Source organism: Ascidia mentula, chromosome 3, assembly GCF_947561715.1.
Source record: "Ascidia mentula chromosome 3, kaAscMent1.1, whole genome shotgun sequence".
Taxonomy (NCBI): domain Eukaryota; kingdom Metazoa; phylum Chordata; class Ascidiacea; order Phlebobranchia; family Ascidiidae; genus Ascidia; species Ascidia mentula.
The window spans coordinates 22,424,714-22,451,435 of NC_138568.1; the positions used below are offsets into that span (position 1 = coordinate 22,424,714).

A 26,722-nucleotide genomic window follows, 5' to 3' on the forward strand; every position below is an offset into this window, starting at 1 on the left:
GTACGGCGCAGAGAGTAATAATGCGTTCAGAGAAACACGCAGTGGGTGGGTGCGACAGAAACTTGAACCATGCAACTGGAGTCGTTTTTGCAAAGCAGCAATGGTGCTGAGAAAATTTTATTTTTGCAAACAAATTTAAAAAATATAGTAACCAATGAACTAAGGATTGCTTGAGAAAACAATGCAGTCAAGAGGTCTTTCGTAGTGGGTAAATTTTTTTGCCATAATGCTTACAGCTTCCACGTTTGATCGCTTTACACACGCGTATGACGAAACTACGGAATACAGATGTACGAGATTTTGTAGTTGTAAAAATACATGTTTTAATTGATTGCGTTTTTTAAAGTTGTTAGTTTTAGTTATATTATGACCCAAATTCATCAAATATTGCAATGTTTTTGCTATGTATTAATGCTCCTTGCAATTAAAGAAAACGTAATAGGTAGCGCCATGGTCAGAACCAAATGTGAAAAAACGTAACCGCGGTAGGTTAAAGCTACTGAGTGCGACAATTCACTAACAGTTGTCGATTTCAAGCTAAGTCAGAGTAAAATTGGGCTGGTTTTGGGCTTGTTTCAGAAATTTCTTGTTTGGACGGTTTTTGGGCTAGTTTTGGCAAGGCGTTGGGCGGTTTTAGAAAATTTTACCTGGCAACACTGCCTGCACGGTTGAAGGGACGCCCGATTACTTGTAATGAAAACAATCACCACTTTGCTTTACTTCAAAGTAAACATTAAATTTACGCAGATTTATCGTCGGCTGAGAAAATTGCAAACGTTATTCGAAAAGAAATTATAATTCGAAACCAAAATTTGCGTTTCCAACGCCCTGGTTGTTGGGAAACATGATTACTTGTAAATAACTGATGTTCGTGCGATCCATTTTGGAATTGTTTCGAAACACGCCTTAGTGTTCGTTGTTCTGTTAAATATTATAAAAACAATTACAATTTTACTTTACTTCAAAGTAAATATTCAATTTACGCATAATTAGCGTAAACTTGACATTAAAATAAACTGCTTTTCACACAAATAACACCTTTAAACTTTCGAATAGCAACATGCAGTTCGTGGATTGTTATTATTGTAAATCTATGACGTAATTATGTAACAATTTTATTGATAAACATAAGTGGTGTGATATTTTAGTAATTTATTGGCGGAACCCAAACCAACTTGCATTTCGTTGTTAAATCAAAACTAAATTTGGTTTGCATGCATTTTTCAAACGGGAATTCAAATGAGATCTACGTGCGGAACATTTTGGAACTGTTCGAAACAGGCTTTTATTGTTTTTTTTTTTGTTCACAAAACATGTTCAATATTGCATGACGTTTTTGTAAATTGAAATAGTGGCTAACAGCCTTGTAAAACCATCACCAACACTGTTACGACGCACTAGTTAATTTCCAACACAGTGGGGCAACGCAAAAATAACTTGCAATGTAGGTCGAGTCGCAGCTGGGCATCTAATGAGAAAAAAGCCCAGGGACAACCAGACGCCTAATAAACTGCATAAACGATCGAAACCTGCACGGTTGAAGGGACGCCTGACTACTTGTAATGAAAACAATCACAACTTTGCTTATCAAAGTAAACATTAAATTTACGCAGATTTTACGTTGGCTGAGAAAATTGCAGACGTTTCTCGAAAAGAAATTATAATTCGAAGTTATAAACCATTTCGTTTTCAAACCTAACACGAAAACAAAATTTCCTTTTGCAAACATTTTTCGAAACGAAATTTTGTTTTCGAAACCAAAAATTCGTTTCCAATTCCCCTTTGCGGCACACGGTCAGATTCGTATGTGAAACAAGATGTTTCACCATCTTTTGGCGTAAATAGTGCAGGATTCACTTTATCACGACGAACAATCACGATTTTCTTTACTTAGATGTAAAACCCGGGAAATTTCGCTTATGTAGTGCGTGGTGATAATGTTATCACTGAAATAAACAGTTTTCTACGTAAATAACATCATTACACATTACAGTCGCATAAAACAACTCGAGTATTTCGAAAATGTCACACAATTGTGTCGCAATTTCATTTAAGTCTAGTAATATTCAACTAATTTCTTAGGGGAACCCAAACCAACTTCTATTTCGTTTTCAAACCTAACACGAAAACGAAATTTCCTTTCGCAAACGTTATTCGAAACGAAATTTTGTTTTCGAAACCAAAATTTTGGTTTCCAATTCCCCTTTGCGGCACACGGTCAGATTCGTATGTGAAACAAGATCTTTCATCATCTTTTGGCGTAAATAGTGCAGGATTCACTTTATCACGATGAACAATCACGATTTTGCTTTACTTGGATGTAAAACCCGCGAAATTTCGCATATTTAGTGTGAGGTGAGAATGTTATCATTGAAATAAACTGTTTTCTACGTAAATAACATCATTACACTTTACAGTCGCGAAAAACAACTCGAGTATTTCGAAAATGTCACACAATTGTGACGCAATTTCATTGAGGGCTTGTAATATTTAACTAATTTCTTGGGGGAACCCAAACAAACTTCTGTTTCGTTTTCAAACCTAACACGAAAACGAAATTTCCTTTTGCAAACGTTATTCGAAACGAAATTTTGTTTCAAAAACCAAAATTTCGTTTCCAATTCCCCTTTGCGGCACACGGTCAGATTCGTATGTGAAACAAGATCTTTCATCATCTTTTGGCGTAAATAGTGCAGGATTCACTTTATCACGATGAACAATCACGATTTTGCTTTACTTAGATGTAAAACCCGCGAAGTTTCGCATATTTAGTGTGTGGTGAGAATGTTATCACTGAAATAAACTGTTTTCTACGTAAATAACATCATTACACTTTACAGTCGCGTAAAACAACTCGAGTATTTCGAAAATGTCACACAATTGTGACGCAATTTCATTGAGGGCTTGTAATATTTAACTAATTTCTTCGGGGAACCCAAACCAACTTCTGTTTCGATTTCAAACCTAACACGAAAACGAAATTTCCTTTTGCAAAGGTTATTCGAAACGAACTTTTGTTTCAAAAACCAAAATTTCGTTTCCAATTCCCCTTTGCGGCACACGGTCAGATTCGTATGTGAAACAAGATCTTTCATCATCTTTTGGCGTAAATAGTGCAGGATTCACTTTATCACGATGATCAATCACGATTTTGCTTTACTTAGATGTAAAACCCGCGAAGTTTCGCTTATTTAGTGCGTGGTGATAATGTTATCACTGAAATAAACTGTTTTCTACGTAAATAACATCATTACACATTACAGTCGCATAAAACAACTCGAGTAATTCGAAAATGTCACACAATTGTGACGCAATTTCATTGTGGGCTTGTAATATTTAACTAATTTCTTGGGGGAACCCAAACCAACTTCTGTTTCGTTTTCAAACCTAACACGAAAACGAAATTTCCTTTTGCAAAGGTTATTCGAAACGAATTTTTGTTTTAAAAACCAAAATTTCGTTTCCAATTCCCCTTTGCGGCACACGGTCAGATTCGTATGTGAAACAAGATCTTTCATCATCTTTTGGCGTAAATAGTGCAGGATTCACTTTATCACGATGAACAATCACGATTTTGCTTTACTTGGATGTAAAACCCGCGAAATTTCGCTTATTTATTGCGTGGTGATAATGTTATCACTGAAATAAACTGTTTTCTACGTAAATAACATCATTACACTTTACAGTCGCGTAAAACAACTCGAGTATTTCGAAATGGCACGCAATTGTGTCTCAATTTCATTTAAGTTTTGTAATATTAAACTAATTTCTTGGGGGAACCCAAACCAACTTCTATTTCGCTTTCAAACCTAACACGAAAACGAAATTTCGTTTCGCAAACGTTATTCGAAACGAAATTTTGTTTTTAAAACCAAAATTTCGTTTCCAATTCCCCTTTGCGGCACACGGTCAGATTCGTATGTGAAACAAGATCTTTCATCATCTTTTGGCGTAAATAGTGCAGGATTCACTTTATCACGATGAACAATCACGATTTTGCTTTACTTGGATGTAAAACCCGCGAAGTTTCGCTTATTTAGTGTGTGGTGAGAATGTTATCACTGAAATAAACTGTTTTCTACGTAAATAACATCATTACACATTACAGTCGCATAAAACAACTCGAGTAATTCGAAAATGTCACACAATTGTGACGCAATTTCATTGTGGGCTTGTAATATTTAACTAATTTCTTGGGGGAACCCAAACCAACTTCTGTTTCGTTTTCAAACCTAACACGAAAACGAAATTTCCTTTTGCAAAGGTTATTCGAAACGAATTTTTGTTTTAAAAACCAAAATTTCGTTTCCAATTCCCCTTTGCGGCACACGGTCAGATTCGTATGTGAAACAAGATCTTTCATCATCTTTTGGCGTAAATAGTGCAGGATTCACTTTATCACGATGAACAATCACGATTTTGCTTTACTTGGATGTAAAACCCGCGAAATTTCGCTTATTTAGTGCGTGGTGATAATGTTATCACTGAAATAAACTGTTTTCTACGTAAATAACATCATTACACTTTACAGTCGCGTAAAACAACTCGAGTATTTCGAAATGGCACGCAATTGTGTCTCAATTTCATTTAAGTTTTGTAATATTAAACTAATTTCTTGGGGGAACCCAAACCAACTTCTATTTCGCTTTCAAACCTAACACGAAAACGAAATTTCGTTTCGCAAACGTTATTCGAAACGAAATTTTGTTTTTAAAACCAAAATTTAGTTTCCAATTCCCCTTTGCGGCACACGGTCAGATTCGTATGTGAAACAAGATCTTTCATCATCTTTTGGCGTAAATAGTGCAGGATTCACTTTATCACGACGAACAATCACAATTTTCTTTACTTAGATGTAAAACCCGCGAAATTTCGCTTATGTAGTGCGTGGTGATAATGTTATCACTGAAATAAACTGTTTTCTACGTAAATAACATCATTACACATTACAGTCGCATAAAACAACTCGAGTAATTCGAAAATGTCACACAATTGTGACGCAATTTCATTGAGGGCTTGTAATATTTAACTAATTTCTTGGGGGAACCCAAACCAACTTCTGTTTCGTTTTCAAACCTAACACGAAAACGAAATTTCCTTTGGCAAAGGTTATTCGAAACGAAATTTTGTTTTTAAAACCAAAATTTCGTTTCCAATTCCCCTTTGCGGCACACGGTCAGATTCGTATGTGAAACAAGATCTTTCATCATCTTTTGGCGTAAATAGTGCAGGATTCACTTTATCACGATGAACAATCACGATTTTGCTTTACTTGGATGTAAAACCCGCGAAGTTTCGCTTATTTAGTGTGTGGTGAGAATGTTATCACTGAAATAAACTGTTTTCTACGTAAATAACATCATTACACATTACAGTCGCATAAAACAACTCGAGTAATTCGAAAATGTCACACAATTGTGACGCAATTTCATTGTGGGCTTGTAATATTTAACTAATTTCTTGGGGGAACCCAAACCAACTTCTGTTTCGTTTTCAAACCTAACACGAAAACGAAATTTCCTTTTGCAAAGGTTATTCGAAACGAATTTTTGTTTTAAAAACCAAAATTTCGTTTCCAATTCCCCTTTGCGGCACACGGTCAGATTCGTATGTGAAACAAGATCTTTCATCATCTTTTGGCGTAAATAGTGCAGGATTCACTTTATCACGATGAACAATCACGATTTTGCTTTACTTGGATGTAAAACCCGCGAAATTTCGCTTATTTAGTGCGTGGTGATAATGTTATCACTGAAATAAACTGTTTTCTACGTAAATAACATCATTACACTTTACAGTCGCGTAAAACAACTCGAGTATTTCGAAATGGCACGCAATTGTGTCTCAATTTCATTTAAGTTTTGTAATATTAAACTAATTTCTTGGGGGAACCCAAACCAACTTCTATTTCGCTTTCAAACCTAACACGAAAACGAAATTTCGTTTCGCAAACGTTATTCGAAACGAAATTTTGTTTTTAAAACCAAAATTTCGTTTCCAATTCCCCTTTGCGGCACACGGTCAGATTCGTATGTGAAACAAGATCTTTCATCATCTTTTGGCGTAAATAGTGCAGGATTCACTTTATCACGATGAACAATCACGATTTTGCTTTACTTGGATGTAAAACCCGCGAAGTTTCGCTTATTTAGTGTGTGGTGAGAATGTTATCACTGAAATAAACTGTTTTCTACGTAAATAACATCATTACACATTACAGTCGCATAAAACAACTCGAGTAATTCGAAAATGTCACACAATTGTGACGCAATTTCATTGTGGGCTTGTAATATTTAACTAATTTCTTGGGGGAACCCAAACCAACTTCTGTTTCGTTTTCAAACCTAACACGAAAACGAAATTTCCTTTTGCAAAGGTTATTCGAAACGAATTTTTGTTTTAAAAACCAAAATTTCGTTTCCAATTCCCCTTTGCGGCACACGGTCAGATTCGTATGTGAAACAAGATCTTTCATCATCTTTTGGCGTAAATAGTGCAGGATTCACTTTATCACGATGAACAATCACGATTTTGCTTTACTTGGATGTAAAACCCGCGAAATTTCGCTTATTTAGTGCGTGGTGATAATGTTATCACTGAAATAAACTGTTTTCTACGTAAATAACATCATTACACTTTACAGTCGCGTAAAACAACTCGAGTATTTCGAAATGGCACGCAATTGTGTCTCAATTTCATTTAAGTTTTGTAATATTAAACTAATTTCTTGGGGGAACCCAAACCAACTTCTATTTCGCTTTCAAACCTAACACGAAAACGAAATTTCGTTTCGCAAACGTTATTCGAAACGAAATTTTGTTTTTAAAACCAAAATTTCGTTTCCAATTCCCCTCTGCGGCACACGGTCAGATTCGTATGTGAAACAAGATCTTTCATCATCTTTTGGCGTAAATAGTGCAGGATTCACTTTATCACGATGAACAATCACGATTTTGCTTTACTTGGATGTAAAACCCGCGAAGTTTCGCTTATTTAGTGTGTGGTGAGAATGTTATCACTGAAATAAACTGTTTTCTACGTAAATAACATCATTACACATTACAGTCGCATAAAACAACTCGAGTAATTCGAAAATGTCACACAATTGTGACGCAATTTCATTGTGGGCTTGTAATATTTAACTAATTTCTTGGGGGAACCCAAACCAACTTCTGTTTCGTTTTCAAACCTAACACGAAAACGAAATTTCCTTTTGCAAAGGTTATTCGAAACGAATTTTTGTTTTAAAAACCAAAATTTCGTTTCCAATTCCCCTTTGCGGCACACGGTCAGATTCGTATGTGAAACAAGATCTTTCATCATCTTTTGGCGTAAATAGTGCAGGATTCACTTTATCACGATGAACAATCACGATTTTGCTTTACTTGGATGTAAAACCCGCGAAATTTCGCTTATTTATTGCGTGGTGATAATGTTATCACTGAAATCAACTGTTTTCTACGTAAATAACATCATTACACTTTACAGTCGCGTAAAACAACTCGAGTATTTCGAAATGGCACGCAATTGTGTCTCAATTTCATTTAAGTTTTGTAATATTAAACTAATTTCTTGGGGGAACCCAAACCAACTTCTATTTCGTTTTCAAACCTAACACGAAAACGAAATTTCGTTTCGCAAACGTTATTCGAAACGAAAAAAAAACAAAATTTTGATTTTAAAATGCAAGTGTGTTTTGATACAAAATTTCCTCCAAACCGACATGTTTCGCTCAAGGGCATCATCAAGTGCCCATTAAATTACAATTTTTTTTTGTTTTTTAGCATTATGTTTTTACCCAAAATTTCGTTTTTGTATATCGTTTCGAAACGAAAAAGTGTCATACGAAACGAAATTTCGTTTTTCAAAACGAAAGTCAAAACGAAATGAAGAAACTCCATGCATTTAGATAGGCTGACCATGCCCCTTATCACTAACTATACTGTGTCCGTTATCACTAACTATACTGTGTCCGTTATCACTAACTATACTGTGTCCATGATCACTCGCTATACTGTGTCCATTATCACTAACTATACTGTGTCCGTTATCACTAACTATACTGTGTCCATTATCACTAACTATACTGTGTCCGTTATCACTAACTATACTGTGTCCCTTATCACTAACTATACTGTGTCCGTTATCACTAACTATACTGTGTCCGTTATCACTAACTATACTGTGTCCATGATCACTCACTATACTGTGTCCATTATCACTAACTATACTGTGTCCGTTATCACTAACTATACTGTGTCCGTTATCACTAACTATACTGTGTCCGTTATCACTAACTATACTGTGTCCGTTATCACTAACTATACTGTGTCCGTTATCACTAACTATACTGTGTCCGTTATCACTAACTATACTGTGTCCGTTATCACTAACTATACTGTGTCCGTTATCACTAACTATACTGTGTCCGTTATCACTAACTATACTGTGTCCGTTATCACTAACTATACTGTGTCCGTTATCACTAACTATACTGTGTCCGTTATCACTAACTATACTGTGTCCGTTATCACTAACTATACTGTGTCCGTTATCACTAACTATACTGTGTCCATTATCACTAACTATACTGTGTCCATGATCACTCGCTATACTGTGTCCATGATCACTAACTATACTGTGTCCATTATCACTAACTATACTGTGTCCGTTATCACTAACTATACTGTGTCCCTTATCACTAACTATACTGTGTCCGTTATCACTAACTATACTGTGTCCGTTATCACTAACTATACTGTGTCCATGATCACTAACTATACTGTGTCCGTTATCACTAACTATACTGTGTCCGTTATCACTAACTATACTGTGTCCGTTATCACTAACTATACTGTGTCCGTTATCACTAACTATACTGTGTCCGTTATCACTAACTATACTGTGTCCGTTATCACTAACTATACTGTGTCCATTATCACTAACTATACTGTGTCCGTTATCACTAACTATACTGTGTCCGTTATCACTAACTATACTGTGTCCGTTATCACTAACTATACTGTGTCCGTTATCACTAACTATACTGTGTCCATTATCACTAACTATACTGTGTCCATTATCACTAACTATACTGTGTCCGTTATCACTAACGATACTGTGTCCATTATCACTAACTATACTGTGTCCGTTATCACTAACTATACTGTGTCCGTTATCACTAACTATACTGTGTCCGTTATCACTAACTATACTGTGTCCGTTATCACTAACTATACTGTGTCCGTTATCACTAACTATACTGTGTCCGTTATCACTAACTATACTGTGTCCGTTATCACTCGCTATACTGTGTCCATGATCACTAACTATACTGTGTCCATGATCACTAACTATACTGTGTCCATTATCACTAACTATACTGTGTCCATGATCACTCGCTATACTGTGTCCATGATCACTAACTATACTGTGTCCATTATCACTAACTATACTGTGTCCGTTATCACTAACTATACTGTGTCCCTTATCACTAACTATACTGTGTCCGTTATCACTAACTATACTGTGTCCGTTATCACTAACTATACTGTGTCCATTATCACTAACTATACTGTGTCCGTTATCACTAACTATACTGTGTCCATTATCACTAACTATACTGTGTCCATTATCACTAACTATACTGTGTCCATTATCACTAACTATACTGTGTCCGTTATCACTAACTATACTGTGTCCATGATCACTCGCTATACTGTGTCCATTATCACTAACTATACTGTGTCCATTATCACTAACTATACTGTGTCCGTTATCACTAACTATACTGTGTCCATTATCACTAACTATACTGTGTCCATTATCACTAACTATACTGTGTCCATTATCACTAACTATACTGTGTCCGTTATCACTAACTATACTGTGTCCATGATCACTCGCTATACTGTGTCCATTATCACTAACTATACTGTGTCCATTATCACTAACTATACTGTGTCCGTTATCACTAACTATACTGTGTCCATTATCACTAACTATACTGTGTCCATTATCACTAACTATACTGTGTCCATTATCACTAACTATACTGTGTCCATGATCACTCGCTATACTGTGTCCATTATCACTAACTATACTGTGTCCATTATCACTAACTATACTGTGTCCGTTATCACTAACTATACTGTGTCCATTATCACTAACTATACTGTGTCCATTATCACTAACTATACTGTGTCCATTATCACTAACTATACTGTGTCCATTATCACTAACTATACTGTGTCCATGATCACTCGCTATACTGTGTCCATTATCACTAACTATACTGTGTCCATTATCACTAACTATACTGTGTCCATTATCACTAACTATACTGTGTCCATTATCACTAACTATACTGTGTCCATGATCACTAACTATACTGTGTCCGTTATCACTAACTATACTGTGTCCATGATCACTCGCTATACTGTGTCCATGATCACTCGCTATACTGTGTCCGTTATCACTAACTATACTGTGTCCATGATCACTCGCTATACTGTGTCCAATTTCAACAACCGATGCTTCTGGTTCTGAAAGCACATCAAATCCGCGGCACCATTTATGGATTATATTATCGTGCACGCTTTTAGTTTTGACCTACATTTGCAGAGATTTCCCTATGTCTTGTGTCGCATACAAGAAGCGGAATTAACGCTTAAACTATCTAAATGCGCTTGTTATCAATCCAAGCTGACTTCCTTTGACATATCATATCGAAAGACGGCGTCAGTTGTGACCAAAACAAAATAAAGACCTGTCTGAATGGCCACAGCCACGAACAGTGAAAGACGTGTGTCAATTTCTATGCTTGACGTCATATTACCGCAAAATATATACAGAATTATGCTTCCCATCTTCACCGACTTACGGAAAAGTAAAGCAATTTCGTATGAAATAAATTTCAAAGAGAGTTTGACTTCGGGGCCCTTTTTGCAACACCCAGATCCCACACGGTGGTTTGTTGTCGATACAGATGCGTTGGATGCATTTTGTCACAGAACGTGAAAGGTAAGTAGAGCGCCATTGAGTATGGGAGGATGTCCCAAAGCCGTGCCAAAAGAAACCATTTCACGACACGAAAGAGTTCCTTGTTGTGATATCTGCGACCAAACTGCAGTCTTCTAGGTAGGAAGTTTTTGCTGGAAACAGATTATTATTCTCTTCGTTGGTTACGGCAGTCGAAAGAACTTCATGGACAATGTGCACGTCGGCCCACAATCGAACCAAGCTGAACAATTAGTTCAGTTTGGTTCTGACAAGAGAACTATTCGTTCAGTTTGGTTCTGACAAGAGAACTATTTGTACTAGATCTGTGGCGCGACGTTAACAACTTTCGTTCAACTGTTTAACTCAACCCTGTATGACGACTTTGTCAGTCCGCGGTTGGTTCTTTTACAGCTGCAACGTAGCCTACAAAAGCATGGATGGCACCTCGTATCATTAGGGAACCGCTAAGGCTATAACACAACCCCGGTTTAGTACCTTACACTCTCAAGAAATGAAATTGATATTTTTCTCACACAGTTTGAGAACTTGCTTTCTTCACACTTCCACCCTGTACATGTCATATGCATTTTTGGGTTAAACTTCCCCAATAAGCAGGAATTCCAAACTATTCTTGCTTCAAAGATTTGTCAAATTTATTGTGTGTTACATTCCTGAGTTGAAAAACATCGCCCTCTATAAAAGCCCAATTCCAAAGCTAAAATATTTTGTCATAATACTGTAGCATCATCCAAGGAAAATCATACTCTTTTGCAGTCATTAATATTTTACGTTTTAGAGTGTTGTTTTGGTTGAAACTTATTGCATTGTTTTATGTTCCTGTTTTCTGTAGTTTTGTTAGTGCATTTTGCAGCCCTAAGCTTTCATGAAAAAATATATTCTGCATTCACAGCAAAACGGTGCCATGATTAAATCTTATCATTGTCATAGATTGGGCCCATGATGGCAACTTTGCTGACAACTGTACCTGGCCACAACTCGGGTAGTTAGGTCATGGTATATTGCGATTAATCTGTGCATGTAGCCTAGGTGTCTGCAGGCCTTTCGTGACTGGGTACAGTGCACCAGGGGCCTGCGTGTCCGGAACATCTGCCTCTCTTGGCTGGCGTTTGACCTGAATCACCTTGGCTATTATCCTCACTTTCAGATGATGTTGAACCTGAGACTTTTGTTGGCGCAAGGAATACTTTTTCCATTCTATAGTACATTCACCTGAATGTATATCTTTGCGCGGCCAAGGCTTGTGATCGCTACGTGATGACGATTTCAGGCTATATACATATACGCTTGGAGAGGAAAGAGGTAAACTATGGAGTTTGGCGCATTTAATGTCGGATTCTTGACTGCATAACCCTTATGGTTTTTATCGGTGTCCATTTTTACTTTCGTATATTTACTGTTCATGCGTTCAACTAAGCACAGAAATAATGGCAGTTAGTCAGGTATTTGATTATGATGTCACAGTGAATTATGATGACATAGAGCAGCGATCCGCAGACTTCTTTTAAAACGTCACCCTAAAATTTTCGTGTCTATTTGTGAATCAAACCGCCAAACAAACAACGTTTCTTAGCAGCATGTCAAACCAACGTCTTCTTTCGGATTTCAAACAAACGTCCAAACTGAATTTTTTTGCTAATTTCAGCAATTTCTTGAAAACAAAATCTCAGCACATAGATACGAGGTTGCGCTAAATATATAAATACCAGCATATGGTAGTCATCAGGTTCACGCGACAAATCGTCGTCAGGCAACAAAATCAAGGCAACTTTCTCCTTTCCTGGTTTCTGTCGGTGTGTTACCGGATGATGCAACACCTTTTCGCCGCACTTAAAACTTCAGTCTTCACGTCAGTAATCAACTGTTGTTAGTACTTTCCAATCATTTTTAAATCACAAACTATTCATTGGTTAGAAGCACTTGGTCTCCACAATAATCGCAGTTGATAATGTTCATTATGACTATTTCTCCTGGGTGTTATAATGTGGGTCCGTCTCATTTTGACAGTTTCGTTACAAATAACAACGCGTTAGGGCCAAAGTGGATTCCCCGTTTGCACTTTATTTGTTGGTGAAACATTTCGTCCTGCGATAAATTTCGCACACAGACTTGTGAATCTCCTGAACCATGATCATAAAACGGGCCCACAAGCGACCAACCAAGCATAGAACGCACGACACGCGACTTCCGTGTTATCGTTAATCAATAACATTGGTTCCATTCACTGCATGACTTCCACGAAATACGTAATTTCACATCACCCAAATGAAGCCAGTGCACTGCCAAAGCAAACCTGTTGGCGACCTCTGCTTGCATTAACTTGGAAACTGCTTTCGTCAATTTGTCGTGCAATTGTAGACAATTTATAACCCTCAGTGAACAAACAACTTGACGACAGTTAAACCCTCCTCTTCTGCGGTCTATCACAGTCCTTGGTCAGCTGCATATTAAACGTTACGATCGCCTTAGATGAAGCTAGCAACGGAGCTCAATGTTGGAATACGAAGAGTCGAACAGCAAGTTGAAACGGGGTCAGCGTCATGTTGTTGAGTGGAAAGTAAATAAAATAGTCAGGGACAGATATGGTTTAAAAGTAAATAAAGGTATGTGACTTTCGGGAAATTCACGAGCTTGGTGTCCCTTTCAAGCTCGTTTACAGACAATCTTGCTGAACGTGACCAAGTTTTGGGCACCCGTGGTGAGGAAGGACGAATAATACCGTCAAAATGTTTTGTTGAGCAGATAAAAGAGCTGTGTGTGCAAGAAGAGGTAATGGTTTCGTTCGATGTGTTTTCCTGTTCACCAACGTACTGGTAATGTTGGTCGCGAACGTAGCAGCAGAAAGATTACGAAACGAGTTAACATTGGAACAATGTTGCTCGTTGCTGTCACACATTGTAGATGTCTTCGTTTGGTCCTGGATGCCACCTACCTTTGTTTCAGAGGTAATCCTTACAAAAGATTTTTGTTGCGGCCATTTGGTCTCGATTTTACGTTGTGGTTGCGAACTTTATAACGGAGTCGGTTGAACACCGGACGACAATTCAAACAAGATCCAACTCAAACAGGTTAGAAATTCCTCAACAAACTCATGAAGTGTGGTTGAACCTTGTACCTCATCACAATTCACAAGTTCAAGAATACACACACTTTTACCCTCTCAACACTGTGTTTATTGATAACAACAACAAGTAGCACAAAATATGCGCAATCAGCAAACATTCAACAAAACGATTCAATTTTCGTGAAAGTTTAAATTAGCCGCGAACGAACCAGTTGATATTGAATGCCAAACAGTAATTGATTGTTAGAAAAAAAAAACTTCAAACGAAAAATCTTGCTGCTGGACATGTGATACAATGTTAACGATGGAATGTGAATTATGATGCGATTTACACAGAGAGTTTGTCCTGCCAAGAATTTTACGACATCTTGTTTGCAAGAAAATGTAATTATCTATGATATACAAATTACACAGGGCGAGGTTTATGTACAAGGTGTGTGAGAGGGGGTTTTGAGGGGGTGTTTTAACTTTTTTTTGGTGATATTTAAAGGTAGCAGAATATATTTCCCTCTGCCGACAGTTTGTATTCCATGAGTTGATTACATGGAATGTTTCCAACATCATAACATCATATTTACAAGTAAACGTTGATCCAGAGACAAAATGTAGTAAGGAAGTCACTGGAAGCAAGGGGAATCACCGCATCATTGTAATGTCCAAAGTGATTCTACCCAAGTTGATGTCAAGCGTTCCAACACTCACACATAATAAGAGTGTCCATGTGTTAGATGACGTGTGACGTGGACCACGAGTCCGACCAACTCATCACGTGACTCAAACCATGGTACATCAAATGAAGAACCACAAAATACATCCAAAAAGCAAAACTAAGCAAACGGAGTGCGTACATCAACCAAAATTCACGTATTTTTGTTCCTTTGTTTTGGGTCTGACGTCAAAGATGTTATTTTGTCCTACTTGTGAGATTTTGAAATGGAAGTTTGCAATTTGATATATCAATTTTATGGTGTAATTACTTTGCCTTCACAAATTGAATAGGATTCTACACAAAGAAGGTACGCGTGACGTCAGAAAAAATAATTGTTTCTTTCCATTCGAAGCCAGGAAAAAACACATTTTCCACAAACTGAATGCAAGGTTTAGTTACAGATTGGTTTCTGCTTCAAACACATGTAAGTTTTCTCGGTTAGCAACCACAACCACATTTTCCTGTTGCTCTTCCTGTGGCTGACGTCTGAAAACGGTACGTAGGTCGTCCCGGACTCTATCATAAAGTAGTTTCGGTGCGTTGGAGTAGATGAGGGGATTTAGAGAGCTGTTGATGGGGAGTAGGATAATTGCTGACACAGCGTACATCACTGGAGGCATAGGGACTCCACTGAAGTTTACAAATACCATGATGGAAATTGGAACCCAGCAGAGAAAATCGGTAATTATCAGTCGGAGGATTTTCTTTTGCATTTCTGCCCAAACAAACAGCATTAATGGTACAATATGTCTGCAACTACGAATGTATTTACCTTTGTTTTGTTTTGCAGCCCTTCCATCCCTTGGTCTCACGTTCACTTGCCTGGCACTAGCAGTTGTCTTTTTGTATATCCAAAAATACGTAATTGCCACAAACATGAAGGCCAGGAAGTTAAGAGTAATGATGGCGATTGAATATCCCCATGCCTTGTCGTTGGTTGTTACATACAGTTTGCTGATGCAAACACTGCTGCTGCTGTAATATCTACACACAAACATTTTTGTGGCGATATAATTGAAGATTTTGCGCGAATAAAAACGAACCCCAAATATCCAGAAATATCAAATAGCTCAGTGTAATTGTAATCCTCTAGAATATCCATAAAATTCATCCAGGAATTAGCATCATTTACTCGCATGAGGGCAGTGTTAAGTTCTTGGGAATCGTTGCTTGTGAAGTTGTGTTGGAAAGTTACAAATCGATCCATGAAGTTATTCATTCCTGTAAACGCAGCGCTAGTGTCATTTGAAAGTGGTTTCACCACCAACATCAACGACAATTTCTTACCAGAGAAGTCGACTGCAACATTGTCAAAAAACGGATTCTCATTCATCCAAGCTTTGGTTTCAAACAAATGTTGAAGTTGAATTGTGAGTGGAACAAAAGCAATTGTAAAGGAGAATGCCCAGGAGAGGATAATGGAAAGGATGACAGTTTTCATTTCCGGTTTCAAGGATGCATCAAGTGGCTGAAACAAAAGAGAACATTAACGTGTTTTCATTAAAAGCAATAAGTTTGCAAGCTCGGTGGTTCGTTTCAAATCGAGGGACGGGGAATGTAGTTGTCAGTTCGAATCTCATCGGACTGGAAATTGTTTCCTCTTTTATCTACCCTGTAGTTCCTAAATTGGGCAAAACTGTGTTATTTTGTCGGGATTAGAATTTAGCGATAGCTGTGAGAGTGATAATAAATAGGTTTCCAGAGATAAAAGATTTCCAGAGAGAAAGTTGTCGTAAAATTTTGAAACGGGCCGTCCCTGATTCAACGAAATTGGTAACAGCTGGCGTAACCAAATACAATTCTTTCACTTACGTTTTTCACAGCATACAGTCGGAATATGGTCAACAGAACCATTGTAAAAACCGATGTTTCGCTTGAAAGCAAAACCAATACCCCCATTGTGGTGCAACTTCCGCTTGATCTCCAAATAAGGTCATTGGCACAATAATTTCCAGAGTATCTGACACCAGCGGCTCCCAGCATGATCAGATAAACTCCCATAAGTAGATCGGAAACGGATAGATTCAAAACGAGCAGATGGTTTGTGCGAAATGCAGCAGATTGTGATTCTGTCGTCGCCAACGTTTTGCCTTCCATCACCATGACAACCTCAAAACAAATAAAAGGAATATAACACGTGTTCTTGTTGTGCAACCACGACAAAACAAACTTAGTTTAATTTACCAAATTTCCGGCAATGGCGAGCATCCCCATTATCCACACAATGGCTCGTAGAAATGGGTTTGCAATCAACTCGAATCGTGATGAAAATATGTTTTCGTTGATCACTTTTGTGTTTGTTGGGCACTCGTCTGACCAATCAGAGCAGTCGCCGACTCCATTGAATTTCTATGTGGATTAAATTAAAGAAAACTTTGCAGTTAAGTTGCTCATATTGGCGTCTGTAAACAGCATAATGCTAAATTACTGTTTTGTATGTGATTGGTGAACAACGGAACTATGGAAATTGGACAAAAAAATTTGTACTGCAATATGCATGTGTAGTTTTGGGTACGTGGAAGGCGTGTGACGCGCTAATTGGCCAGATAGCTGGCGACAAAAATAAGAATTAATTCGTAAACTGGCAGTTCTTAACTGGTGGCAAACGTTGAGGTGTGCTTGTGTGGTTATTTGTAAAGAACATGATTTGTGCAGTGGGTCGCACTTTATTCTTTAGTGTTCGTCCTTTTAACATTGGGCGATTCTAAAGTTTTATTCATATTGACTTGATTTTGTTTAATTATGAAAGTATTCGCCTCTGTAGTTCAGCTCCCAAAATTTGTTTTGACGGTGAGCCGTTAGTGCAGGGTGAACTGAGCGTTTACCATAGTTGAGGTTGGGAAATTAAGCGCTAAAAACAGAGAAAATGTCTTTCTAAATCGGTCTTAAAACTTCCATACCCGCCCTCCCAATAACTTTAGTCCGAATTCGGGATCGCTGAATTAATTTCGGTCACAACATTAACATGCACGGAATCAAAACATCTTTGCTACAGGACACAAAACTTTAAATATTGTTAACATGTGTTTACCTTCTCCTTCTTAACGAACAATGGATCTTTATTTTCGCAATAAAACCTTCCGTCATTTGTGCAGTTTATTTCGTCACTTTGATCATCGCAGTTAATTGTGAGGTCACAAACATCCGACTCTTTGACAGAAATCTGTCACAGAAATCTGAGAATACTTAAATAGTCTTTGTGGTTATCTGTGCGCGAAAGATTTAACAAAGGGCATTATGAAAATCAATACTGAACAACAGACACCCATACATATTTGCCTTTTTATTGTTAAAATACAGCTTTCAAGTGATTTTACTGTAACTCTTGCAATTAAGGTGTCTTTAATTTTTTGTGGTTTTGTTTACAAGAAATAACTTTACTTTGGCTCCATTTAACGCTGGACAGTAGAATCTTCCTTGCTTTGTGCACAATTCCTCTGGATATTCGTCACTTTCATCCTTGCAATCGATAAAACCGTCGCATACTTTGGACATAGGAATATTGATAAGTCCGTCTTTAGTGCCGCAGTATTTCCGATGTTTGCAAAGTTGAGGATCTTCATCGTGGTCAAATCGTTGATGTGAGTTGTAGATCTTATCATCGCAATCCTGCCTCCCATCGCACAGTAATTTGTTGTCGAAACTCCACCCCAATACCACATCCTATATAATACACATCACGTGGTTCCTGGTAAGTTTTTGTGCGAACATTTTGTTGCAATGCTAGAAGGAATATTTTCTAATTATTTTAAACGAATCTTTTATCAGTAATTCTAAGGCTTGTCGGGATTTCGTGGTTGTTACATGAGGTTTTTGTCATTAGTAAGTTTTGAAACACATTTCTCTGCCACAAAATCTGTAAATCCGGTGGCGTCGGATCAGTGACCGTAAACTTTTTGCTTACAAACTCAATTTGTCAGGTAACGGTGCCCATGTGGGACACCTAGAAACGTCCAACAACACATCGACAGCAACAGACGTCATGACAGCAAACTTGTTCGAGACGTTTATACCTTGGAATTTTTTATCAGTATGTGATTGTCATGTATTACAAGATGTTTATTTTTTAAGTTTTGGTAAAGTTTTTTCATTAACCAGGTAAAAATAAAATAAAATAGCAAAATATGCCTGACGATTAAATACAATTTCTGAAGAAAGCGAGAATTAATTCTTAAACGTGTGGAATGTGACGACGAAATTGAATTTTTACGCGACTCGTTTTCCAAACTCTTCGTAGTGTTGTCCGCATTTTGCTATATTCTTTCTTCCGTGGTCGCAGTACTTGAGTACCCACAAAAGTCTGCTGTTATTTTTGTGGCAATTGTTAAAAATGTAGGTATCACAAATCAGTACTACATGATAATGGCAAAGTGAGATGCGGCAGAAGTCATATCCACCCTAGAGCAGCCGAATGCAACGTGCTTTGGAGAAAATAGTTGAACCCTGTGTTTTGTAGCAACGAAGTAGGTGTAGTGTGGTTATTGTGTGTAATGTCACTGAACGTTGTCCACCACCATATAACAACGTGTGTACAACGTAATCTTTCTACATGCAATAGTGTTTGAAGTGGTCGCGATGGCGCCACAGACAGTAACGTTTTGAATTGGAATTAATGGATGGTTTGTGACATTGTCGTATCTAACACAAACATCTTCGAGACACAGGTATTCATGTAATTGCGCAGTGTGACGTAAGTTACCGACCGTAAACTTTTGCGCAGTGTGACCTTCTTAGATGATATAAGAATGAAGCATCGTATTAAAATCTTTCCATTGTGCTTCGTGGATTAGTTCGCTTTGAAACAAGTGAATTGCAAAACCACAACATTGGTTGTAACTCGCTTCATGTCTCTGATTGTTGATTTGTTCCACATTAGTTTGGAAAACTACAGAAACCAAACCATTGAGGTAACAAATATTCACGTGTGGCGAAGTAAGTCAAAATCTTTGTAAGTTCGTGTAATAGTTACGTTCGACTGCGTAAACATTGTTGCAAACGTTTGTTTAAACTGGAGTTTGTCCAGCAAGTGAGTAAGTACAAAGTGTTGGTAAGAACCTACAAATGTACGTAAACATCTAAACCACTTATTTCCGAAAAAACAATAAGTTATGTATTTTCACTTACCGCACACTTCCACCTCCCCTGTATGTTGTTGGTTGTTGTTGTTGTTGTTGTTGTTGTTGTTGTTGTTGTTGAGCAGTCGTTCTTCACTTCCTCATCAACACTGAAAAAATTTAAATGTTTCGCGTTTTTCCTATAATTAAAAACTCAAATTGAATGCAGATGATATTTAGGGAATTTAGCTCCGAACTGACCCAAAATTACGAAAAGAAGTTTAACCTCCAAACACCTGCTGCACACCACTGAAGCAAAAATGCCTCACACTGGATTTGTTACAACATCTTGTCATAACATCAATAGTATGTCAAGAAATATAAACAATACCGAAGATTCGCTTTATCCTAATTGGTTTTAAAACACGGTAGCTGAAGAACAAACAAACATATTGAAACCACTTAAACCCAACAAATAGAACTGTCGTCTGCGACAGTAAAGGAATGGGTATTTTCCTGCAGGGGCGAAACACATCCTTAAAACCTGTATTAGTTTGAGTCATGCCAATGAAAAAAGTCATGTAGTGTAACAACGAAAAGTTGCCCCTTACCGTTTATTTAATATTTTTTGCCAATAGAAATCTTGCACGTGTTAACACGGAAAAATACTTACGTAGACAAGTCAGGTAAGACTCGCCTTTTTCTCGTCTCTCTCTCTCAGACTTAGTAGAGAAGTCGGGTATTAGACTAGTCAGGCAAGACTCACCTTTTTCTTGTCTCTCTCTCTTTCTCTTAGACTTACGCAGACAAGTCGGGTATGGTTTGGTGAAACCGTATTAGTCGTAGGACACCAAAACGTTTCTTGTTGCAAAAATAAACCTTTGTCTATGACGTGCAAACTACTAAACATTTGTTTGTGTTGGTTTACTTTTAAGAAAATGAGTTAAACACATGTAAGTTTCCGCGAAACATGTTAGAGAGAGAAAGACGAGAAAAAGCGAGTCTTAGCTGACTTGTCTATGTAAGTATTTTTTCCTGTTAACACGGCATTTAAACGATCCGTTTGGCCCCTCGTATGTGTCAAACTAGTAACAAATTGTATCTGTTTCAAGTAGCAACAATCCTTATTATTTTCTATTTGAATTAAAGGAATTAGGAGTTAAATTAACCGAACAATTTATAACACGCGGTGAAGTTTCTTAAAGTCACAAGTATTCGGTGAGTGTTTGCAATGACGTCTCATTACTTCAGTGTGTTTTAGTTGGTAACTCTTTTTCTGTTTCTTATAGAAAACGCATGTACGCATTTGCATGTACACATTTGCATGTACGCATATGTATCTACACATGTATCTGTGCTCTTAAGTCGATCAATATATGTTGTTTGAGATTCTTATAGTTGACTAGTTTTCGCCGCCAAGACAGTGAATATACTGTTAAACACAGTGACTGTTTTAGACAAAAATACGGCAGTCACATTCGGTTTTCGAATACTTTCTGAAGAAGCATAGTTACTGTATTCGAATTGCAAAATGGCATCTGATGGAGAAACAAACTTAGAAACTACTGAAAATGTCCAGTTTGCTTGTGGTCTTAAAGGTGATCTATTTCAACAAATAGCTGATAATGCCACAGAAGGTGAAACAAGTGCAGTTCCACAGCTCAATTCTAACAATGTGCAAGTTCAAGAAGGACAGTTGTTGGAAACCTTAGTGGAAAATGCTCCAACCTCATCTGCTGCGAAGGCATCAGCACCAACACAAGGAATGGTCACACGTTCAATGTCTAAGCTCCTGTATAAGGGAGTAATGCAACCTCAAACATCTCGGACAAGAGATGATGTTTTCAGTGGCAGTTCTAAAAGAAGTTGTAGGTCACAATTAAAATCCTCCCAAAGAAGCCATTCAAAAACATGCTCTTCTCATACAAGTTGTGGAAGTATTTCCTCCCAAATCAATCCAAATGACAGGAGAATCATTTTGCTGTCTCGTTTGGCGTCTCAGAAGAAATTGGCTGAGGTAAAACAACAACAAACCTATGCAAGACTGCAATTTGAAGAAAATCAGTTAAAATTACAGAACCAACTAGCACAAGAAGGGTTGGTGTCTGAATACCGAAGAAAACAAGAAGAAGCTTTGAGAATACAAAAGGCTAAAGAATTAGAATTTCAACAAACCAAATATCGAGAACAACTTGAAAAAAAAATTCCGGCAAGAAATGTATCAACTAGAATTGCAAGCAAGCTTAAATGAAACTGAAGCCTTGGTGCAAAATGAAAAGGAATCGCATTATGCATCCAAGACAAACAACAATTTTAATCCTGAAAAATTACCTTATTCACCTGAAATGTAACCCTATTCCAATTACAATACCCATGTTACCTTCAATCCCAATACCTTGCTTTATACATCAACATTACCTGAACCTAACAAAACCCATACGGTACCTTTATCGAACCCTAATTGGTCACCTATTCCACCAATGATACATACACCACAACCAATTCAAACCCAAGCCCCACAAATTCCCAATACTGCTTTACCATCTATTATAATCAAACCTCCAATTGATTACACCAAAGAATGCCCAATTTTTGATGGAAATCCTGCAAAATGTTGCCAATTTATGGATGCATTTGATACACTGATTGATAGCAATGTTCCTGAACCCAAGATGAAAAACAGGTTTGGTATTAAATATAAAATTGCCAAAGCTTGTCTGGCAGAAATTACTGAAGGACTTTCATTGAATCAAAATGATCATGAAGCTTTAATAAAATTTGATGCAAAACTAACTTCCTGTATATGTACTCTTAAAGCAGTAAATTGTCTAAGTCAAATGAACAGTATTAATGTTATTGAACAAATCATGAAACGCCTTCCACAGTCCTGGTTACCAAGTTGGTATCATGAAGTGGATTTCATTATGACAAAGAAAGACAGAGATGTCACAATTCAAGACCTGTCTGAATTTGTGAAAGGAAAACGAGGGAATGCAACAACATATTTTGTGACAACTGCAAGCAAATGAAGTATGTCCAAAGTGCAACAAAGCTAACGAAGCATGACCAAAGTGCATCTAAGCAAAACAAGCCAAAGGGTGTCATATTTGCAGCACAAGTGCAACCCTCTCCGAAATCTCGACCTGTTTGCCTACTTTGCCAAGAAAATCATTACTTGAATCAGTGCAAAAGGTTTGGAGAAATGGCTTACGAAAAGCGAAGAGAGTTTGTTGACAAAAAACAACTGTGCCTTGCCTGTTTAGAAAAAGGACATTGGGCTCAACAATGTAATCGAAAGGAACCCTGCAAGAAACCTGGTTGCAAGAAACGTCACACAACTTTGCTGCACCCAACTGAGAACGAGCAACAAAAGAATAAAGAAAATGCAGTGGAAGTTCATAGTGGCTTGGTGAATCTCAATAATGAAAAAGGAGTTTTGCTACCAATAGTTCCTGTTAAGATTCGTCTGAAGGGAAGTAACCGGACTGTAATTACCAATGCTTTTCTGGATACAGGAAGCACCAATTCTTTTTTGACTGATAGTTTGATCAAAAGGTTGCAAATCCCCAAATGCCCTGAAGTCAATATCTGCACAGTCACCATTAATCAAAGCCGTGAGAATAGAAGGGCAAAAATAATCAGTAATTTGGAGATGCTTGATTTTGAGGAATCAGTTTGTACCATCTGGCTACTATGCAATCAAAACTGTGTTGGGCTGGATTGTCAACTGCCCAAGCAAAGCAAGTTCATCGAACCATACCAAGAATTTCTTTGTCAAAACAGCTGTACATCAAATGTGCAGTATGTGGTAGATTCCTTGACCAATTCCAAAGATGAGCTGTCGGTGGATCAAGCTCGTTTTATGAAAATGGTCAACAGTTCAATCAGGCATCTAGATGATCAGCATTATGAAATTGGATTGCCAGTTCGTAACTCTAGTTTGCATCTACCTTTCAACAAAGTTCAAGCAGAACAACGTGCTGCATACTTGAAACACCGTTTCAAAAAGGACAATAATTTCTTCGAAGATTACAAGGCTTTCATGGATGACATGATTGACAAAGGTTATGCTGAAAAGGTTACCAATACAAGTGAAATCCAAGGTAAAACTTGGTATGTTCCCCACCATGGTGTTTACCATCCTGAAAAACCAGGAAAAATTAGAGTCGTTATTAACTGCTCTGCAAAATTTAAATGAATTAGTTTGAATGACAATCTGCTTCATGGGCCAGATATCACCAACAAGTTAATTGGTGTCTTGTTTCGTTTTCGTCGTGATCTAATTGCTGTACAAGGTGATATCCAAGCCACGTTTCATCAAGTTAAGGTACCAGCTGCTGACCGTGACATGTTCAGATTTCTTTGGTGGAAAGATGGAAATCTTGAAAATGAACTCCAAGAATATAGAATGACTGTATACCTGTTTGGAACAGTCTGTTCGTCGAGCTGTGCCAATTTTGCCTTGAAACGTACTGCAGAAGACAACAAATTAGATTTCAATGCTCTTACTGTGGATACAGTACTGAATTGTTTTTATGTTGATGATTGTCTCACTTCAACTCCCAGTGTTGAAAGTGCAAAACAGCTTGTAAAGGAGCTTATCAAAATTCTTTCCAGGGGTGGATTCAAGTTAACAAAATGGATAAGTAATAACAGAGAAGTTCTTCAATCTATTCCTAAAGAAGAATGGTCCAAAGAAGCAACTAATCTTGAACTATCCAGTGACAGTCTACCAACAGAAAGACACATTGTGCTTTAGAGTAAAGGTTAGGGAAAAACCTGTAACACGTCGAGGAATTCTTTCGATTGCAAATTCAATATATGATCCTTTAGGGTTTGGTGCTGCAGTTGTACAACCTGTTAAGGTTCTTCTTCAAAAGTTATGTAAATTAAAACTAGGGTGGGATGATCCAGTGCCTAAAAGACTTTTCTTCCATCAAGTGGTCCAAGCTCAATTCAAGTGGTCCAAGCTCAAAAAAGCATTTTAAGATGTTACAAGCCACCTAACTTCCATCAAGTGGTCCAAGCTCAATTACATCATTTTTCGGATGCTTCTGGGATCTGTATCGTACCGGAGGATAGTGGCTGCCAAAGGCCACATTCATTGTTCGATGGTCTTTGGGAAATCAAGACTTGTTCCACTCAAACCACTTACCATTCCCCGCCTGGAGCTTTGTGCTGCTACAGTCTCTGCCCGTTCTGATGTTGTGCTCCAGAACGAACTGCAACTTAATCATCTAAATCCCAGTTCTGTATTTTGGACTGATAGCACAACTGTGCTGCGTTATCTAAATAATGAAGACAAACCATTTCACACATTTGTTGCCAACAGAGTTCAACAAATCAAGGACTGTTCTGATGTGTGTCAGTGGAGGTATGTACCTACTAATCTTAATCCGGCTGATGATGCTTCCAGAGGACTATCTGTTGATGCTTTTTTGAAATGCAATCGATGGAAAAATAGACCAGATTTTCTATGGAAACCAAAATCTGAATGGCCAATTTCCCCAGATTTTGTTAATCAACTGCATGATGAAGACCCAGAAATTAAACAAACCAAAAGCTTTGCAACAACAAGTAGTGAAGATCACTTTTTGGATGACCTATGTGAACGCTTTTCAAGTTGGAATAAAATGAAAAGGGTTTGTGCATGGATTTTAAGATTGAAAAATGCTGTTTTAAAGACACCGCCAACTATTGTTCAACAATTCCTGTCTGTAGAAGGAGTTTACAATGCTGAACAACTAATTTTTCTATATTTACATCGGAAATTCTTTATTGAAGAAGTGATGACTTTATCCAGCAGAAAACCAATAAAAAAATCAAGTCATCTTGTCAAGTTTGACCCTTTTCTTCAAGATGGACTACTAAGAGTCGGTGGTCGAATTCAATTTGCATCAATACCGTATGATGCCAAACACCAGATAATCCTCCCCAGATGCTCAGTAACAAATCTGATTGTCAAACAACTACATGAAGATGCAGGTCATGCTGGTCGACAACATGTTCTGGCACTAATTAATGAAAGATTGTGGATCCCCAAGGCCAATACTGTTGTTCGAAGAGTGCTGTCTGCCTGTGTGGTCTGTCGCATAAGACATGGCATGGCAGGCAAGCAGAAGAAGGCAGATTTGCCAGAAGAAAGATTAATTCCAGATGAACCACCTTTCTTTTATGTTGGGGTGGATTGTTTTGGACCATTCATGGTACGCAAAGGAAGAAGTAACCTCAAGAGGTATGGTGTACTGTTTACATGTCTTACTATGAGAGCTATCCATATTGAGGTAGCTCACAGTATGGATACTTCATCATTTATTCTGACTCTGCGGAGATTTATTGCTCGCAGAGGCCAAGTAAGGCAAATTCGCTCTGATAATGGCTCCAATTTTGTTGGTGGTGACAGAGAGCTCTGTGATGCAATCCAGAGCTGGAACAACAAGCAGATCTCTGATTTTTTACTCCAACGCAAAATAAACTGGATCTTCAATTCACCAAGTGCTTCACATCATGGTGGTGTGTGGGAGTGACAAATCCGCTCGGTCACGAAAATACTTGGTGGCATTTGTAAAGAACAAACTTTGACTGGTGAAAGTTTGTCAACTCTTATGTGTGAGGTAGAATGCATTATCAACAGTCGACCTCTCACCACAGTCTCTGATGATCCCAAGGATCTGAAGGTTTTGACCCCCAATCATCTCCTGCTCCTGAAGGATGATGTGCTGATGCCTCCCGGTTTATTTGATAAGAAGGATGTCTACTCCAGAAGGCGATGGAAGTAAGTCCAATATCTGGTTGATGTGTTTTGGTCCAGATGGACTAAGGAGTACCTGCCTCTGCTTCAGCAGAGAAAAAAATGGACAGACAAGTGTCGTAATT

General features: G+C 37.7%; 2 protein-coding genes across 2 annotated transcripts; both read left to right on the plus strand.

Annotated features, from left to right (window-relative positions):
• The first annotated feature begins 23,048 nt into the window (after nucleotides 1-23,048).
• Nucleotides 23,049-24,605, plus strand: LOC145895975 (uncharacterized). The gene is made up of 2 exons (XM_082984741.1): nucleotides 23,049-23,949; nucleotides 24,079-24,605. Exons 1-2 carry the CDS (start codon nucleotides 23,049-23,051, stop codon nucleotides 24,603-24,605), a joined length of 1,428 nt encoding a protein of 475 aa, XP_082840867.1.
• A 289-nt stretch (nucleotides 24,606-24,894) lies between these two features.
• LOC145895976 (uncharacterized) lies at nucleotides 24,895-26,625 on the plus strand. Its single transcript, XM_082984742.1, has 2 exons — nucleotides 24,895-26,081; nucleotides 26,481-26,625. Exons 1-2 carry the CDS (start codon nucleotides 24,895-24,897, stop codon nucleotides 26,623-26,625), a joined length of 1,332 nt encoding a protein of 443 aa, XP_082840868.1.
• The last annotated feature ends 97 nt before the right edge of the window (nucleotides 26,626-26,722 follow it).